Below are 19,075 nucleotides of genomic sequence, written 5' to 3' on the forward strand. Positions count from 1 at the left end.
TCAACTCAGGTTCACTGTCTGTCACCTCATTGTCATGTTGCATGCACCTACACATCATATACGTTTTGCGCACTTGCAAAAATAAATAAAAATAATCATACACATATACAAAACAAATAAGTGAACGTCCTCAGAGAACTGCATCAGTCGGTGCATTTGAGACAGCATTCACCAACAAATGTTGATTTATCACACACTACATTGGACAGCGGGGGGTGAACGCAGAGACGAGCGGTCCCATTCCTCAACGCTCTCTCTAAGCGTTGGCTGTGTTGTGCCGCTGGCTGGTGAGCGTAAATTGACCAATCGAAGCGTGTTGTGAGTGCACGCAGGTCCCAGTTCATCGCACACACAAAGATCGCGGAGGGAGATGTTACAGGCGACCACAGAGCAGACGAAAGAGGAGCAACAACGACAGCATCGTCCGAATAAATCAAAATGCATGGAGGAAAGCGAGGATTGGTTGCACCTCAGAACACTTTTTTGGAGAATATCGTCCGCCGCTCCAATGGTAAGTTGGTCTTATTGAGTAGGCTATGTGTGGAGCCTATAGTGCTGTATTTTAAAATAATTAGCCCTGCATCTTAGATTTTCTTCACTTGGAACTCAGTAACGCGCAAGTTCCACGGTCTATGCCGAGAAACACTTGCAGCCTTTAAACAACTTATTCAACTCATGCGGGAACACCAACTGTAGGTTGAATTATGGTTCACAAATCAATGTTTATCCCTCGTCTAACGGTTTGATTATCTCAGTAATTATTTTGTTTGTTCCAGTGGCAATGATTTAGTATTTATATGGACGCAATACAATCCTATGCGGTGAAGTGTCCTATATATAGAACGGGATGCGACAATATCTAAGGAGCGCTTGTGAAGACTGTAATAACATTGCGCTGTCTGCAAGATAAGGGAAATACTGGTATAAGGATGAGCCTGAAAGGAGACTGTGTTTTGCAAGTCAATATTTTTATGATATCAACACATGAAGCCTTTAAAGATGATGACTTATAAATATTAATGCGAGATCTGCAGAAATATTGTAGGCTACAACAAGCCATATCCGATCTGCCAAGTATAGGACTTACTAAGGAGGGGTGGAAATTAATAAGTAGGAACACACAGCGTTGGATAAGACCGTCCGGAAAGATTGGATTATTTGAGAACGTTTCACACTGTTTGAGCTATAGCTTCAATCCACATATGGCTCCAACATAACTATGTTATCAATAGATTCTTCAAATTATTTCCTCTTTTCCCCCCATTGTAAATTAGATTTCCTACTAATGCAGTGTTCAAGGAGGGATAAAACCTACATTATTTTAAAACCTTTGATGTGTATTCAAACTTGGGATCACGGATGAAGATTTATAAACGTCAAACTAAAAGTAAAGCCATGCAAATGAACACACACACAAAAAAACCTTATTTTTCTTTCCCCATTCCTTCTAATTGGAATAGGTCTACATCATTATCCGTTGTGTTGCTCAATATTCCCTTAGCAATGAGTCTGAGTTATCAACTCAAATGTGTTTTCTTTCAGAGAGTGGTGTGTTGGAACAATTCACTTCAGATCTTGCTCCCTGTTGGCTCTCTGTTTCAGAAACGAGTTTCCTGCTCGGGAACGCTCAGATCCTTGAGTGGCCGGTGGTGTACAGCAACGATGGCTTCTGCAAGCTGTCTGGCTACCACAGAGCAGAAGTCATGCACAAGAGCAGCACTTGCAAGTATGAGCGGACACACCGGCAATTAGTTAGAAGTATCTATACTGGATCAGAGAGAGAGTGAGACAGGGATCAGAAGCAGAGAGACATTGTGCATATATAGTGGATCGGGGAGTGAGAGCGAGAGACCATATATGAGAGACCATATATGAAAAAGCAAGAGAGAGAGAGCGAGAGTGAGAGAGATACTTGTTTCTGTTTCTTCTAATTTAAACCATTATGCCTTTTTTTTATTAAATGCTATTCCTCACAGCAATAAAAAGTATGAGGTATTTCATCTCAATAAAAACCTGCCAAGAGAACACACAGATGTAAATTCAGCTACAAAGCTCATACAAACTTAGGACTTTCATTGCCTTTTCATCGCCGTATTTGCTGACAACGCATCACACCACCACCATGGACTTCTTCATCCACTTGACTTGTGTATGTATGCACCATCTTATGTCTCCACCCTACTCTCATCCACGCATAGCTTCATGTATGGAGAGCTGACCGACAGAGGGACCATAGACAAAATCAGACAGACCTTCGACTGCTACGAGTCCAGCTTCGTCGAAGTCCTGCTGTATGCCAAGAACAGTGAGTATATCGCCGCTGAACCGCCCCCTATTTTACCACCGCGGTGCAATGCTGTTTGGATGTATGACTTAAAGATCGGTCTACAAGCTGAGCCTATCCAGTGGACTGTGGCAACTGGTTGTCTGATCAATCCATCAAAAATGGATTGATGGTTAAGACTACGAAAATACAAATATGAAAACATAATAGGAATTTGAAAGTGGCTTATAATAGCTGATCACCGACACAGCTGTTGGTTCAGAGCCCTCCCCTTTTATGTCATGAAATATCTCACCGCAACAATTGAACCATCATGGCTGACATCCATAAGAGGCATCCACTGCTCCATGGGTCTTGTGTTCCCCCCTCCCGCCAGGGACCCCGATATGGCTGTACATGCAGGTGGCTCCCATCAGGAACGAGAACGACAAGGTGGTCCTGTTCCTGTGCTCCTTCCGGGACATCACCCTGTTCAAGCAGCCCGTGGAGGAGGAGGAGTCCAACAAAGGTGTGTGGCGCCCGGCCATCCCTTCTTTACAGCGGCGATCCATCGTGTCCCAGACGCTTTAGAATGGACCATTCATTGTCTATTTTTACCCATTTTTCATGCCATTGTAGGTAGAGATTTTGTGTTTTTTTTTGGAGTTCTTTAAACATTCGTGATCTCTTTCCTCTTTGTTTTTACGTTGTGTATTGCCGCTTGCACACACTTTTTCGATCCGGGATTCACACAAATGATCATATCTTATAATATATGAAAAATATCTCCACCATGAAGGACATTCCATTTTCATAATGATTGTGAGATTATTAATTAATAAGTTATCGATTTACATCTTCACGCTGATAGCGCATTGAAGACATCCCATTACATCCATTCAGCGGACTCTTCTGTCCACAGCGAACCATAATAAGCCCCCATAGACCAGTAAACCCAGTAGTATTCCACAGGGACCCTGGTGGCCAGGGTCCTGCCATCGGACCAACCACTGACCAGGTGTTGTGTGTGTGGATGGCGGAACACTGTCCTCTGTGGGTCTACACTGTAGAGCGTTGGGTTGGTTCCCCTGGGGGGAGTTGTGTCACTCTGCCCACTCACGTCTTTCCATGTCCAGTGCCACACAACGCTCACCCATGTCAAACAAACTGGTGGGGGGGGGTCGATGAGAGCCATGGTGCTGTGTTGTCAATACGGTAGACATATTATATTTAGGGTGTTTAGAAGACCCTTAACAAACACTGACGGCGGAGCTGTCAGCTCGTCAGGAGCGGTTACGGTTGGGAATCTTGCTCAGGGACACCTCGACACTCAGCTAGGAGGAGCCGTGAGCTAGCAACCTTCTCGTTACAGAAGCTCTGCCTCCTGAGCCACTGCCATTAGTCATAGCACGGCTGGTAGGATGTGCAGCGCAGGATTAAGAGTTAACTGCTGGAGCACGGCCATGGACGGGTTAAGGCTGGTTGGGAAGAGCAGAATTTAAAGAGTTCATTTTCAAAAACACAAACATTGTGTTGTACAATGTGGCCCGTAAAGCCCTTTGAGAATATCTGTGATTAAGGGCGACACAAATACAATGTACTTGGCTCGCGTCTAATATATTTTTTTGTTTTTTTCCGAGAGGTATTTCATGACCAATTGTTTTGTTTGAAATATGAGGTTTGGAGCGGCCAAACAGAATAATCTACTGCTCGTGTATCATGTTATATAAAGCTGAGATATGGCTATCCTTTGCGTCTTCCAGCAGGATGGACCAAGATCGCCCGGTTGACTCGAGCCTTAACCAACAACCGCACAGTTGCCCAGCAGTTGACCCCACTGGGCAACCCCGAGATCAAGACCTCCAGACTGGCAGAGGTGAGCCGTCTCCAGGTGGAAGAATTGTCACTTGGTTCGAATGTGTTTGACCGATCATCCACCATAACTTGTCCGCATGCAACTCCCGCGCCAGGGCTTTGACTTTCATCCCCACCAATATTGAAAAAAAAATTTGGTACCGTATTAAAAAAAAGAAAAAAAAAAGTGCATTTCCGTTTCCCAACTTTCTTTTCCTTAACCCCGAAAGGCCCTCCAGCTTGGCTCGGACATCCTCCCTCCGTACAAACAAGAGGCCCCCAAGACCCCCCCGCACATCATCCTGCACTACTGCACCTTCAAGACCACCTGGGACTGGGTGATCCTCATCCTCACCTTCTACACGGCCATCATGGTGCCCTACAACGTGTCCTTCAAGCACAACAAGCCCAGCACCAACCTGGGCTGGCTGGTGGCCGACAGCGTGGTGGACATCATCTTCCTGGTGGACATCGTGCTCAACTTCCACACCACCTTCGTGGGGCCGTCCGGCGAGGTCATCTCCGACGCCCGGTCAATCCGCATGAACTACCTGAAGACCTGGTTCATGATCGACCTGCTGTCCTGCCTGCCCTACGACATCATCAACGCCTTCGAGCAAGGCGAGGAGGTATAGGAGGGGGGGTTGGGAGGAGGCGCGGGGCTAGAAGGATGAGGTTAAGTTAAGGCCAAGGTCAGATGGGGGGAGCTGGGTTAGGATAAGGAGGTTAACTTAAGGAAGGAGGTCAGTTTAATGATGATGAAGAGGTGAAGTTAGGGAAGGAGGTTGTTACGATGAAGATGAGGTGAACTATTTTTCTATACGTTCCTATAAGTATACATTTTTATTTTTGTTTTGTTTTCAATCCCAAGGATGCAAATGACCTCTAGTAGGGTCAAATAAATGCAAAAAAATATATACAAAAATCCTTCCAGGCTATTGCGAGTCGATAAATTTGAGATGTGCGAGGGTGCCTTAGAAAAAGTCAACGCTGCAGATAATAACTATTCTTGGGCCTACCTGGACGGTAAAATTTAGTTTCTGCAATCTTGCGAAATATCTCCCTCCCTGCCGGGCTGATGAGGTCTGCAGCGGGGGCGACGTTTTGGAAGTGGCTTCAATATTGTTGCATGTAGCGTCGTCGCCCCCTGGGTCAGAAATGCATGTGTATTCACTTTACCGTTTCGCCGTGTTTCAGCAGGAGTACATGAACGTCAACGCCTCGGCAACAAGCCCCTCCCCCAGGAACAGCACGAGGCCCGAGGACTCTATGCTACCCGTAAGAAATGAAGTGACACTCTAATGTGTTCCAGGGGTGACTCCCGGGCTGGTATGACAGTTGTCCTGGATGTACTTTGCTAACTCTCCCCTCGTCTCTTTACGCCTCTACATTTAGGAGCGTACGTATTGTTCTAAAGAGAGGCTCGTTCGAGGCGTAAATGTTAGAATTACTCAAGACAACATTTTTGGGCTGAAGGAAACTCATTTACACACTAGAAATTAATATTTTTTTGTATCTCTTTAAGTAAATTCAATCTTTCACTCCTATCCCCAACATCTTCCCCCCCCCACTTCCTCCTCCTCCTCCTCCTCCTCCACCACATCCAACACCCCCCTGGCCCTCACCACAACCATATCGTCCTCCTCCTGACCACCACCACCTCCACCACCACCACCACCACCTCCTCTAACCCTCTCTCCCCACCACCACCACCACCACCACCAACCCTCTCTCACCACCACCACCTCCACCACCACCACCACCACCACCTCCTCTAACCCTCTCTCCCCACCACCACCACCACCACCAACCCTCTCTCACCACCACCACCTCCACCACCACCACCACCTCCTCTAACCCTCTCTCCCCACCACCACCACCACCACCACCACCACCACCACCACCACCTCCAACCCTCTCTCACCACCACCACCTCCACCTCCACCACCACCTCCTCTAACCCTCTCTCCCCACCACCACCACCACCACCACCACCACCTCCAACCCTCTCTCACCACCACCACCTCCGCCTCCACCACCACCTCCTCCAACCCTCTCTCCTCTCCCCACCACCACCACAACCACCATCTCATCCAACCCTCCCTCCCCACCACCACCACCACCACCACCTAAACAACCACCACCTCCACCTCCCCTCTCTCCCCACCACCACCACCACCACCACCACCATCACCACCTAAACAACCACCACCTCCACCTCCTCTCTCTCCCCACCACCACCACCACCACCACCACCATCACCACCTAAACAACCACCACCTCCACCTCCCCTCTCTCCCCACCACCACCACCACCACCACCTAAACAACCAACCCACTCTTACCACCACCACCACTCTCCCCACCACCAATACCCCTAACACCACCACCTTCACTAACAACCAACCCTTACCCCAGGGCCTGAGCAGCCTCTTCAGCTCCCTGAAGGTGATCCGCCTCCTCCGGCTGGGCCGGGTGGCCCGCAAGCTGGACCACTACCTGGAGTACGGAGCGGCCGTGCTGGTGCTGCTGGTGTGCGTCTTCGGCCTGGTCGCCCACTGGCTGGCCTGCATCTGGTACAGCATCGGGGACCACGAGGTCATCGACCACGACACCCACGCCATCAAGACCGACAGCTGGCTGTACCAGCTGGCGCTGAGCATGGGCACGCCGTACCGCTACAACGTGACGGGCTCGGGCCGCTGGGAGGGCGGGCCCAACAAGGAGACGCTGTACATCAGCTCGCTGTACTTCACCATGACCAGCCTGACGACCATCGGCTTCGGGAACATCGCGCCCACCACCGACGGCGAGAAGATCTTCAGCGTGGCCATGATGATGGTGGGATGTGAGTAGACGCGGGTGGGAGACGGGGCGATGTGTGTTCATGCCCCACGAAACCCCCCAAAAAGTCGATGTTATCTGTAAATGGAGATTTTATAAATGTATACGGCGGCGGTTTCGTAAAAAGAAAAAAAGTGTTGGTCAAAGCTTTTCGGACAAAATAATTGGGCCGCAGTTTCCGAACTGTCAGCCCAATTATACGTTTCTATGTTTTTATTTACGATGTCTTTACCACCACCTCCATGGCTAGTGGTTTCTCATGGTCAAGTCATGCCTCATATTTACGTCAAATATCAATTCAAGTTTATTCTGTTCAATGGCTGTGTGGAGCTCGAGTCACATCGCTGGATCCTGACTTTTGGCTCTGTCTATTTTGGACGGGTTCACTTGTGAGGCTGATGCTGTCAGCTGGAGGGAACTTTATCAGCCCCTGTCGTAGTACCAGCCTGAGTGATGGGACAGGACGGAGACCGCTAATTCGAACAGGATGCCTGCGCAAACGCAAACGCAAACACCCACACCGACACCAACACACAGACACATTCTGTGCGCACAGAATACACATTCTGTGCATTTTAACAGAGCAACTCCAACCATCTTTTAACCTTGGCTTCCAAAACCACAACAACAACAACAACAACCACAGCTTGTAACAAACCAAATTAACAAACCCAAACACATTCTTGTGTGTGTGTGTGTGCAAGTCTATACATTCTGTGATGCACTTCAAACCAACCGTGCACCCTTGTATGCGCCGGGCGATCATCCATTGGTAATTCGTCGGCAGCCGACCCTCACAGGCAGGGAAGAGGGGGAGAGACAATCTGGGGGCATGATCATTGTGCATGAGGGACGCGATAATGCACTCCTCAACCCCGGGCCTTCTCTCTCACAGCGTGCACCAGGGGAACATATGTCTGAGGAAGGGTGCAGGGCTGAGAATTTGTGTGTTGATGTAGGACTGTAACAAGACGTTACCAATATGCGGTGCTCATACTGTATATTTCGCTGTAACTCAAACAAAACGTATACTATTGTAGAAACTAGGGAGTATGGCTTCTTTAAGTGAGTTGTTTGGTGGGGAGATATTAATTTGGGGCTTGAGAGCTGGAGCATCAACAGGTGCCTTGGAATGAGCAACGTGAATGATTTATGAAGAGCGCATTAGCTCCATTATCTCTACCGTATATGAACGGGCAAGACGAACAACATTGACTGAGTCATAAAGAATGGAGCAACGCATTCATGGGACATGAAGACTTTCCAAATATACACACGCAGGCACACACACACACACACACACACAGCTTTCTCACGAGCACACACTCATATGGATTTACGCACACGGCATGCACACGCACACTCAGCACAAATCCAGTGTAGTGCCACACTGACTGGGCTCCACACTCTAAAGTTTAGTTCAACCTGAATTGCTGAAGGGCACAATAAAGTCTCCCTCTCTCTTCACGTCATAAGATACGATTAGATATGGAGACTTATATTATGCTTTCCACATTTATCTTCTTTAAGCAGAATGTAGTCGTAGCGGCAAACTCCTGGGGGTCAGGAGATGGACAGCTCTGACAATGATGTATTTTTAGCTCTCTCTCTCTCTCTCTCTCTCTCTCTCTCTCTCTCTCTCTCTCTCTCTCTCTCTCTCTCTTCCCCCCCCCCCCCCCCCCCCCCCAGAGTGTTGTAATGACAGGCCGGATCACCTTGTCAAACGCCTCAACACAACTCTGACACAAATCCGCACGAGTCACAATGCGTCACTGGACCCCCGGTCTTGTCAGAAAGCATAAAGATCGTCGGGCTCATCTAGGGGTGGAACCCAACCACCCCGCACGATGAAACGAGAAATATTGAGCTCTTTTGATGATCGATACTCAGAAGATGTGCTGGGGTCGGCACATTATGAGAACGTGGCCTTAGCTACACAATGTGTATGAGAACTCTTTATGTGTATACCGCGTGAGAGACAGACATGCAATGGAGATGCAATGCTCGATTTAAGCAGATTATTTAGTTTAGTTAGCTGACAGAGCTGAATAATTCTATGACTTATATAGTGAACAGGTTGAGCTTGTTGTATCTACATCGTTTTTTTCCAATTAATTCCACATCTCTGATGATTGCAAAATACCAAAGCAAAAGCATTGTACACCAATAATACATTTACAAAACAATTTACCCCAAACCTATCGGTAACACAATTCCCTTGAAGCTGCTACATTGTCCCAAAATATAAAACATATTTTCAATGTAAAAACCTCAGCACCAGGACCTGCTAAAACCACTGCGCTGCGTGTTTCACTGTTTTCATAATTTGTCAATCTCCCCCTCCGAGCTCCCCCAGTTGCAACTCTGTCCACTTCCGACAATAATAGGGATGAGGAGAACACCAGCTGACAGCCTCGCCTCCAGCTCCACTCCCCTCCCCCCCCCCCCCCACCGCCCCAAAGTAAACATTATTTTCCCTGGTATCGCGTTCTCCAATCCGGGAGCGACCGCTGTGTATACGCTATCAATGCACGCTTCAGTTACAGCCCCACCGATCGCCCGATAAAGATACTGTAATTATGCGCGGCAAGAGAGCGAATGCGGAAGAGTGCGTCGTAATAAAAAGGGAGCGATAGTTTGGCCCCTGGGGTTTGAGCGTAGGAAAATGGCCCCTGATGACCCATCAAGTCGGATCCGTCGGGCTAACCTCGGCGCACCGTGGAGCGCGGGGACCGTGGAGAGGGCCTCCTTCCTCTTGAGTGGGTGCCGCGTCACGGAATAAGTGATACTAACTGACTCATTGGGGTCGTGGCAGCGCTGTATCCTGGCGCCCCGGCCTGAGAACATGGAGCCTACATGTTCAATTAGGGTATAGGGCCGCTGTGGCCACAGCCTTGGAGTGTGTGTGTCTGTTTGTGTACGAGTTAACACACACATGTATATGTGTGTGTGTGTGTGTGTGTGTGCGTGTGTGTGTGTGTGTGTGTGTGTGTGTGTGTGTGTACACACATGTATATGTGTGTGTGTGTTTGTACACACGTTTACATTTGTGTGAGTGTGTGTGTGTGTACATTTATGTATGTCTGACTATGTATGTGTGTGGGTTCTAGTACACACACGTGCACATTTGTGTATTTAAGCCACCTTGGGTACTATGAAAGGCGCTATATAAATCCAAGTTATTATTATTAACTATGTGTGAGCAAGTCAACACTAACGTGCGTGTTTAACTTTGTGTGTATGTAAGTTTATGTCCATGCGTTTGTTTTTAAGTTTATTTCAGTGTGTTTGGTGAAACGTGTGTGTGCATGTCTGTGCATGTACTGCAACCTCATGTTAACACATCTACATGCAAATTGTGATATTTAGTCATCCATATTGTGAAGAAAAGGTACTCTTTTCACTCATAGCGCCAAGATTCATTCAGGCTACTGCCGAACCCCATTCAGAGGGCATTGAGCAGGAGCACTCTGGATTTGGTTCAAATCAGAGACAATAATAGGCGGGGCTTTGTGAAAGTGTATAGAGCACTCATGCAATATTGACTCTGCTGTCTGCAGCTTTTAACATGAACGCGGCTATAAATAGGATGGTTTTATGTGGTTCAGGCTTTAAAGAACTGTTTGTTTGCATAATGTCGAACTGTAGAAATGTGCGTACAGCAAAACATGATTCAGTAGTACGCTTAGCTATGCAAAGTACTCATTATAACATCTTTGTGGCAGTCGTTTGCCCCACATGCATATGTAATAAGTAGCTATAAGTAAACGTACATGTTCGTATTCCACTGGTTCAAAGAACTTTTGCCAACTATAACTGTGTCATGTGAGCCTGCATTATTTTGTCTTAGCCGTTAGGTTTAAATGTAATCATGTTCTTGTTCCCTGGATTAATTTGTTTTGTATCTTCTCCTTGTCATTTTCTATTTAATTGTTGTATTGTTGCATTTTCTGTATACTGTTATGTACAGCTCATCCCCCTTGTATATAATCGTGTCTTTCGTCTTGCTTATTTACTTTAGTACCATCCATCTATCTACAACTTTTACCAGCCATATCCCCGTCCTGCCTTGTGCCTCATTCTAAAAACCCATTCACTCTTTCCCCTCCATTCCAGCCTTGCTCTACGCGACCATATTTGGAAACGTCACCACCATCTTCCAGCAGATGTACACTAACACCAACCGCTACCACGAGATGCTGAACAACGTGCGGGACTTCCTGAAGCTCTACCAGGTGCCCAGGGGCCTGAGTGAGAGGGTGATGGACTTCATCGTGTCCACATGGGCCATGTCCAAGGGCATTGACACAGATAAGGTGACTACAGATCCCAACTCAGCAGTGTGTGTGTGTGTGTGTGTGTGTGTGTGTGTGTGTGTGTGTGTGTGTGTGTGTGTGTGTGTGTGTGTGTGTGTGTGTGTGTGTGTGTGTGTGTACAACCAGAATCATGAGTCATGTATTTTATGATTTGTATTGTAACTGTATTTTACTACTACTACTAAATAATTCATATTAATATATTAGATATTAATTACAATTAAAATATGATTATTATTTTTGTGTTTTAATAATAATTCTAACTGATTATGCATACGTTAAATGCTGCTTATCCAGCATATGTTCAGCATAAGCATGACCCATCCGCGAACCCACAGCGGCACGTCATGTCACGTGTTGCCATGCAACGTCCAAAGGTGCACCTCAGAGCAAGTGACTTGGAGTAGCCTCTCACCTAGCGAACATAAAAAAAATGCTATCATCTCTAGAGATCGTAAAAGAATAGAAAGACAGAAAGAAAGAGGATGCTCAGATTGGCAGGCCGACGTGGAAAGATAAAAACCAACAGGCCTCAAAGGTTACAGATTGGACCATTTATCATTCAGGTTCACGGGAATCTCTCGTGAACCTGAATGCGTTGTCCTGCAGTAGCACTGCGTACTCTATACTCTATACTCAGTCCACTTGTTGTGTTGTAATAGTTCTGTGTCCTAATGAACCTCATCCTCGCGCTTAATCTGTTCTGTCTCCGTCGACTCCCTCTCAGGTTCTCTCCATTTGTCCCAAAGATATGCGGGCGGACATCTGCGTGCACCTGAACCGCCAGGTGTTCAACGATCACCCGGCCTTCCGGTTGGCCAGCGACGGCTGCCTGCGCTCGCTGGCCGTGGAGTTCCAGACCACCCACTGCGCTCCCGGCGACCTCATCTTCCACATCGGCGAGAGCGTGGACACCCTGTGCTTCGTTGTGTCGGGCTCGCTCGAGGTCATCCAGGACGACGAGGTGGTCGCCATCTTGGGTGAGCCGTGTACGCGGTCGGGTCGGTTGGTTGGGTCGGTCGGTACATTGGTACGAGTCTCGGCCTCTTCCGTTCATCTCAGGAGAAACTAGGAGGAGCCGGGGATTGAACGAGCAACCTTCCGGTCACCAGTAAACCCAATCTACCTCCTGAGCTAATGCCGCCCCCAATCAAGATGCTGCAGGGGTCAAGATGCTACGTTATACGATGTAATGCGCCACTAGCACACTGTTATTATCAGCTGCTTTTGGCTGGGTTGTCAATGCGGAGGGTCGCCTGTCAGCGGTGTTTCACAGATAGCCTGCTAAACTCATGAAAAGGATCTAGACCTGTAGCTCTGCAAGTCAATGGAGGCGGCTAACAGAAAGCAAATGCTAATCAAGCAAACGCGCCGTCTCGACTCACAATGATTCATTTGGAATTCAACAACTTATCAGAACCTAGGTAGGAAAGGCAAACGTAAATCTACAGGTAAAAGGGCTATATTTCAAGTATTGTTCGGCCAATGATTTTTTGTGATGCATATCAAATCGAGACATCTTCTGGACAAATAGGCTGTACTTAACACTCTGTATGGAAAATCTGGTGAGGTACTAGAAGGTCATCGACTGGTATCTGAATCTTCACGATGTACGCAATAGCTTATCCCAGTGCTAAGGGGGCAAAAAGGAGAACGCTCTGTGTGGGTTGAAGGGAAGTTATGTAATGTTCTGATTCATACACATACATGTGATGTGAGCACAGTGGGAAGGCGCATTGAAGGCTATGAGTTATGGTGACCTATAAGGGAGAAATGCTTTCATAGTCATTGAAATACCTAGACGGTTATTATCATAGCGCTTTGAGATTGGTCCCAATGAAAAGCTCATTAAATGTTTGATTTATTATTGTTAATATTATGAGTTACACTCAACTGGGAGAGGTCATGAACTATTGTTAGTGGTGCCCACTATATCGGCCTTCATCTATTATTCCGGCTGTCCATTAATTCTGATCTTGCGGTGCTCGCTGCATTGCTAATGTATTTGTTGCTAATGCATTACATAGGGTACTATTTCCAAAAGCACTTATAAGCAACTTCAGAAGGTAGAAACTAGGAAAATAATGAGGCTGGTCAAAAGGCTGAAAAGCATAACATTTAAAATTCAGTACCTCCAGGTGACATAATAACCAGGAGATTGCGTTGACATTTTGCTAACAAGCGCAGGATTCAATAGTTAAGATGACTCAAAGTATTGAGTCCAGACTATGGAGGAGTCAAAGGAACTGTTCTATAGTGCTGCATTCCTCGGATACCCCCGAGACAGAGAACATGGGGAGGGGGGGTCAATGGGTTTATAGTGCTCCCCCGAACGCAGTAGCAAACAGTGACTTTTAGTTTACTGTCTCCTTTCTTTAGTACTGCAAAAGTTACCTATGAAAATTCCAGCTCTAAAACAACATTAAGACGCTTTAAGTGTTTGTTGAGAATCAATAAAATAAAATGGGAATAACTGGAAGGGCCCCTAAATATTTTGAACATCAAAAATATTTGAATATCTTATGCCTCCTTCGATGGCCTAACATATTCTAGATTTGATTTAAAATAAAATTAGACATTTTATTAATTTTATTGTTTTAGATGCCTCTGCCTGACCTTGAACGTGATGTTTTTTGGAGCCTGGTTTCAGGTAAACAAAACATAATTATTTTTGGTACCTGGTTTCAGCTAAACATGATGTTTCTTGGCACCTGGTTTCAGGTAAACAATGTTTTTGGTCACCTGGTTTCAGCTAAAGGTTATGTTTCTTGGCGCCTGGTTTCAGGAAAACATGTTTCTTGTCGCCTGGTTTCAGGTAAACTTGATGTTTCTTGGTACCTGGTTTCAGGTAAAGGCGATGTGTTTGGGGACGTGTTCTGGAAGGAGACAAGCCCGGCGCGAGCGTCGGCCAACGTGCGCGCCCTCACCTACTGCGACCTCCACGTGATCCGGCGAGACGCGCTGCTGCGGGTGCTCGAGTTCTACACCGCATTCGCCAGCTCCTTCTCCCGCCACCTCATCCTCACCTGCAACCTACGCAAGCGGGTCAGAACTCATCCCTCATTGGCTATTCGATCTCCTGAGCGTTTGTTATTTGTCTTCCGCTTAAAAATCTCCCAGTTCTAGAAACGATCATCAAATGGACTTCATTCATTAAAATTTCTAAGCCATTGGGTAAAGAAGTTCCCACTTTATACATATTAATAGATTCAGTTTCGACCTAAATTTGGATACGCTGAGAAATGGGGCCTCTGAGATTGAGGGGGTGTTGCTTAAAAACAAACAGGGAACGGGAGAAAGGGTGCAGTCAGCAGTAAATTCACCACCTCTGCCAGACGTGTTCACTAGTACTTTAGAGGAAGAGGTTGTAAATGAGGTTGTAAATTATGCATGGGTAGTGAGGAAACAAGCATACAGCCAGTTTAGTTTTAGGCTCCACACGGTAGACTTAGATCAGGGTTAGCAGATGTTTTAGCTTCACCTGGTGTTTAACAGTTGGACATCTCCTTCCACAAGGTCAATGCGTATGGGCTCTGGCACTAGATGAATGATATCACAAAGATATAAAAAGGTCTGCATTATTGTCCACGCAAAGAAGCTCCATGTTAAAGATGGACCTTTATTATTCCCAGACGGGAATACAGCTTATATCGAAATGTGTACATTCCTTCCACATTGTGCTGCTTTGTAGGAATCAAAACACGTAACACAATTTACTCAGTAAAAGCAATCTGCAATCTGTGTAGAAGGGACCACACTGCAAAGGTAGCATTGTCTCAAAGTGATGGTTCACTTGATCCAACCAAAACAAACGGGATCTTTCTCCCGCTCCCACAGATCATCTTCAGGAAGATCTCCGACGTGAAGAAGGAGAAGGAGCACCAGAGGGACCAGGTCGCCCTCTCCATCCCCGACGACCATCCCGTCCGCAAGCTCTTCCAGAAGTTCCGGAATCAGCGGGACGTCCAAACCCCGGGAGACATCCACATGTACCCCCAACAAAACTGCAACGTACTCGAGCCCAACGCCGAGCCACAGAGTGACTCCGCCCTCTACCTGCAGAGCCCCGAGTCCTCCATGCAGGACGCCCCAGCCAACGGGAACGCTAGCGTCGACCCTAGTGCCATTACCCTCTCCTGCTCAAAGAATTCATTGCAGGTCCTACATCATCGTCTTGTTCATGTTGTATGTGTATGTTGTGGGTCACGCGTTCAAGCGACTGTGACTTTGAATTTCCCCTGGGGATCAATAAAGTATCAATGTATCATCTATCTATCTATCTATCTATCTACAGATTCACCCGGAGAAGTTGGACCGGGTTGGCATGCAAGAGGCGTTGGAGCTGAAACCAAAGGGCGGCGTGGAGGGTAAAGAGACCCTCAGCCCCAAGCGTCCCAGCGGCGGAGGAGGAGGCGGTGGTGTTGGCCGTGGCTGGGCCAAGTTCAGGAGCCCCGCGGCGGTGGCTCCTGCGCCCCCGCCGGTAAAGCAGAGAGAGGAGGAGAAGTGGGTTGAGGGATCCATGTCCATGGGCCAGCTGAGTACGACGGACGGCCAGGGCCTTCAACCGGCACGTGGGCACGCGGGCAGCAGAGGGTTCAGCGACGCCGGAGAAGGCGACGAAGAGAACAGCGCCCTGCACAAAACGGAGTCGTGCGACAGCGGCATCACAAAGAGCGACCTGCGCATCGACCGGGCCGGGGATTCGCGCAGCTCGTTTGAGCGCAGCCCGTTGGAGCGGAGCCCGTTCGGACAAGTCCCGGGGCTGGACGCTGAGGGCGCGCTCAGGCACTCCTTCACGCAGCCCGTGAGCGAGCAGGCGTTGTTCCACGCCACGCTTCACCAAACCAAGCTAGAGATAAAGGGGGACATTAAGATGCTCAGTTGCCAGCTCTCGGTGCTCGAGGTGCAAGTGAGCGAGATCCTCAGACTGCTGTCGGTGAAGAGACGGCTGTCCCTGCCACAGACGTCCACCCCCAAGAGGATCAAAAGCCCAGGGTTCGTCTGCGTGCCCGAGCCCATCTCGCCAGATATGGACGACGGGCCGTTTTGAACGAAGGGAAACATTTGTTTATATATTTGACAAAAAGAAAGGCGACTTTTGTTGGACCTCGATTTAAAGTGGTGTACATACCTATTTGCATGTCCAGCTGGATTCTGGCCTTGCCATGTAATTGCTTGCATTATGCAAATGACAGCATGCAGAGCTACGTTTCGTCCTCTTACCTCAGTTACAACAAACCTGGGTGGTTGATGTTAACACTTTATATAAGAGGCGGTGTGGTAGTCTCATCTTAGTTTTAGCAGCACTTTTGTGTCAAACGGTCTTCCTTGGTAAACGGAAACCTTAGTATTTATATACTGTATCTTTATGCTGGCCGAAATGGTATTAGGCAGCTCCTACACCATACAAGCAACTTGATCCCCTTGCATTTAGCGCTACATGCACGGAGCACATATATTCAGTATATTCAGGTCAGATGAGTGTTTCCCAAACTCGGGGAAGAGACCCCAATTGGGGTCGCCCTGATGTGCAGGTGGCGTTGATATGTGAGAACGGTTTGATGGTGCATTTTTGATAAAAAAAAATTAGCTTCAAATAGGCTTGAAAAGTCTTATAAAAGCACACTATCTACATACAAAGAGGCTAATGACGCATACTACACACAAGTGATCTAGCACTAGCACCTGACTAACGTGGTTTGGTGGTGATACGATGAAAACAAGGTGCAGATGCAAGTCTTGGTCACAATCATTTTCTGACCAGAAAATGGAATAGCAGGCCCAACACCCAACAGGGTTGTGTCCACCAAGTCAGACCATTCTATAGTTAGTGTCGTCATCAACCTTGGTGCTCTCATCTCCCAAAATGACAACAGTAATTGTACTGTCAACAATCTGATCCATCAAAACGTGTGCCTTATACTTTCAAAGGGAGTGAAAGGGGTCTTGATAGTCATTGTCAGCTGTCAGAGGTGTTGGCCTGGAAGAAAATGATTCCTCGTTTAATTGAAGTACTGATGATCCCGTGTGCCATCCCCTTCCCTATAGCATTACCATTGTCATTGATGAACGTGGCCTGACTAGACAGGAAGAGACTATGGCCCAATCCCATTTCTACCCCTTACCCCTTCAAAACAAGGGGGAAGGGTAAAGGGAAGGGGTAAGGGGTAGAAATGGGATTGGGCCTATGTACAATGTGTTCTTGATGACCGCTGTCTGCACAAGTTGTTACGAGAATTATTTGGTTGAACCTTCTGCATGAAAACGTTTTAGAATTTATTATTATTATGACTATGATCTATTTATTTCTGTTTATGCGTTATTTAATTGTAACTTATTCTCATTTTAGATTTGCTTGGTCAACAATTTTAATCTGCTACCTTAAAGCTAAAATAGATAGTATTATAGCTTAAATAGCTCCAATAGAAGTAGTTTCCCCACATGATAAACTTGAACTTGCACTTACATGAACAACTTTTTTCAATTTAATATAAATCATATGTAGGATATACGTAATAATTTAAGATCAGATTTTGGGGTGATCACATGCAATGTTTTAATAGATTACTGTACACCATATGCAAATCTGAACAGATGTATGGTACTGCTGCATTCACTGAAACAGGCTGAAAATGTCAAAGAAGTTGATCTTTTGTTCATGATGATGCCGAATTTCCTGCGGGCCTGTACCAGTATTCGTAAAAAATATAATTATCTCCTTCAGTATTTTTAGGTTTATGCTGCATGCATCCAGACAATCGGTTATGGAAATGAAAAGAAATAAGGAATAACGCCTACTTCTCAACACTTTGTTTGATCTCCTCAACTGAATGCAATACTAACCCACAATTTAAATCAAAAATAACATAGATAAACACTATAGCGAGTGGAAATCCTTGTGCTGTCTCTCAGCACAAAGCCTCAACCTTTCTCAAGACCCTCTATCATTGTATTTCCTTTGTCTTTTCATGCTCGGATTAATCGTGGCCGATCTCAAACATAAAGTTCTGCGACGTTGGCCGAAAATGTGTGTCTGCTCTCTTTGTAGTTCAACAGGGCTAATGTGTTATTCCCAATACCACCAACAATGTTATATACACCACACAAGGGACTCATTTGCTTAGTCCCTGGACATCTTCACCAGTTACCGGAGGACTAACCGGTTCAGTTCAGGCATTAAAAGGGAGAGTATTTGACAAACACTGATTGATTCTGTTTCACAAAAAGCATCCATTTTGGACGACACCTCAGTAACTTAAGCTTAAATACTGCATTGAACCAATTTATCCTTTAATGACACCCAAGCTGCCCACCCACTCTCTTTAAGCCCTATGTAGCCAGCTACAACCGCAGTGAAGCTAATCTACTGGACCGTTTCCTAACGACCACTGTCATTACAGAACCTCCCAGGGAACACTTTACTTCCTGCCTGATTGTCCGCACAGCCTGAGCTTTTGTGCCACCTGCTAAGATACTACCGTGCTCTTTGTTGCTCCTAGTTTATTGTCTCATTTCCGGTGAGTTCCATTGGGAGTGAAAAGGCACAGTCTGTTCATTATAGACGAGTGCTACATCATCCTTCCTCAATCCCTTCCCCTTAATTGCTAACCGCGAACATCTCCAAGTGAAAACACCGCATGGTACATATCACTCACAAACGATTAATCAACGGCAGCTATGAATTCTTCTATAGCCCTGTGTAGTGAATGACACTTCTACCAAACACGTCCCCAGGCTGGGCCTTATTCCACGAGCGGCCATGGTGGTTCTTAACACTAACGGGGCAGTTAGCGGGCCAG

General features: G+C 46.7%; 1 protein-coding gene across 1 annotated transcript; it reads left to right on the forward strand.

Moving 5' to 3' along the window:
- Nucleotides 1-271: 271 nt before the first annotated feature.
- Nucleotides 272-18,294, forward strand: LOC115534005 (potassium voltage-gated channel subfamily H member 5-like). Its single transcript, XM_030344564.1, has 13 exons — nt 272-511; nt 1,603-1,726; nt 2,199-2,305; nt 2,661-2,792; nt 4,027-4,139; nt 4,348-4,746; nt 5,315-5,395; nt 6,535-6,964; nt 11,077-11,276; nt 12,004-12,256; nt 14,125-14,321; nt 15,114-15,434; nt 15,571-18,294. The coding sequence occupies exons 1-13, from the start codon at nt 439-441 to the stop codon at nt 16,324-16,326; spliced, it is 3,186 nt and encodes a 1,061-aa protein (XP_030200424.1). The 5' UTR covers nt 272-438; the 3' UTR covers nt 16,327-18,294.
- The last annotated feature ends 781 nt before the right edge of the window (nt 18,295-19,075 follow it).

Source organism: Gadus morhua, chromosome 21 (genome assembly GCF_902167405.1).
Source record: "Gadus morhua chromosome 21, gadMor3.0, whole genome shotgun sequence".
NCBI classification, from domain to species: Eukaryota; Metazoa; Chordata; class Actinopteri; order Gadiformes; family Gadidae; genus Gadus; species Gadus morhua.

Coding starts and splice junctions, on each gene's coding strand:
- LOC115534005 (XM_030344564.1), top strand. CDS start 439: ATGCATGGAGGAAAGCGAGGATTGGTTGCACCTCAGAACACTTTTTTG. Junction 2,793..4,026: donor GGAGGAGGAGTCCAACAAAG/GTGTGTGGCGCC, acceptor TGCGTCTTCCAG/CAGGATGGACCAAGATCGCC. Junction 6,965..11,076: donor GGCCATGATGATGGTGGGAT/GTGAGTAGACGC, acceptor CCTCCATTCCAG/CCTTGCTCTACGCGACCATA.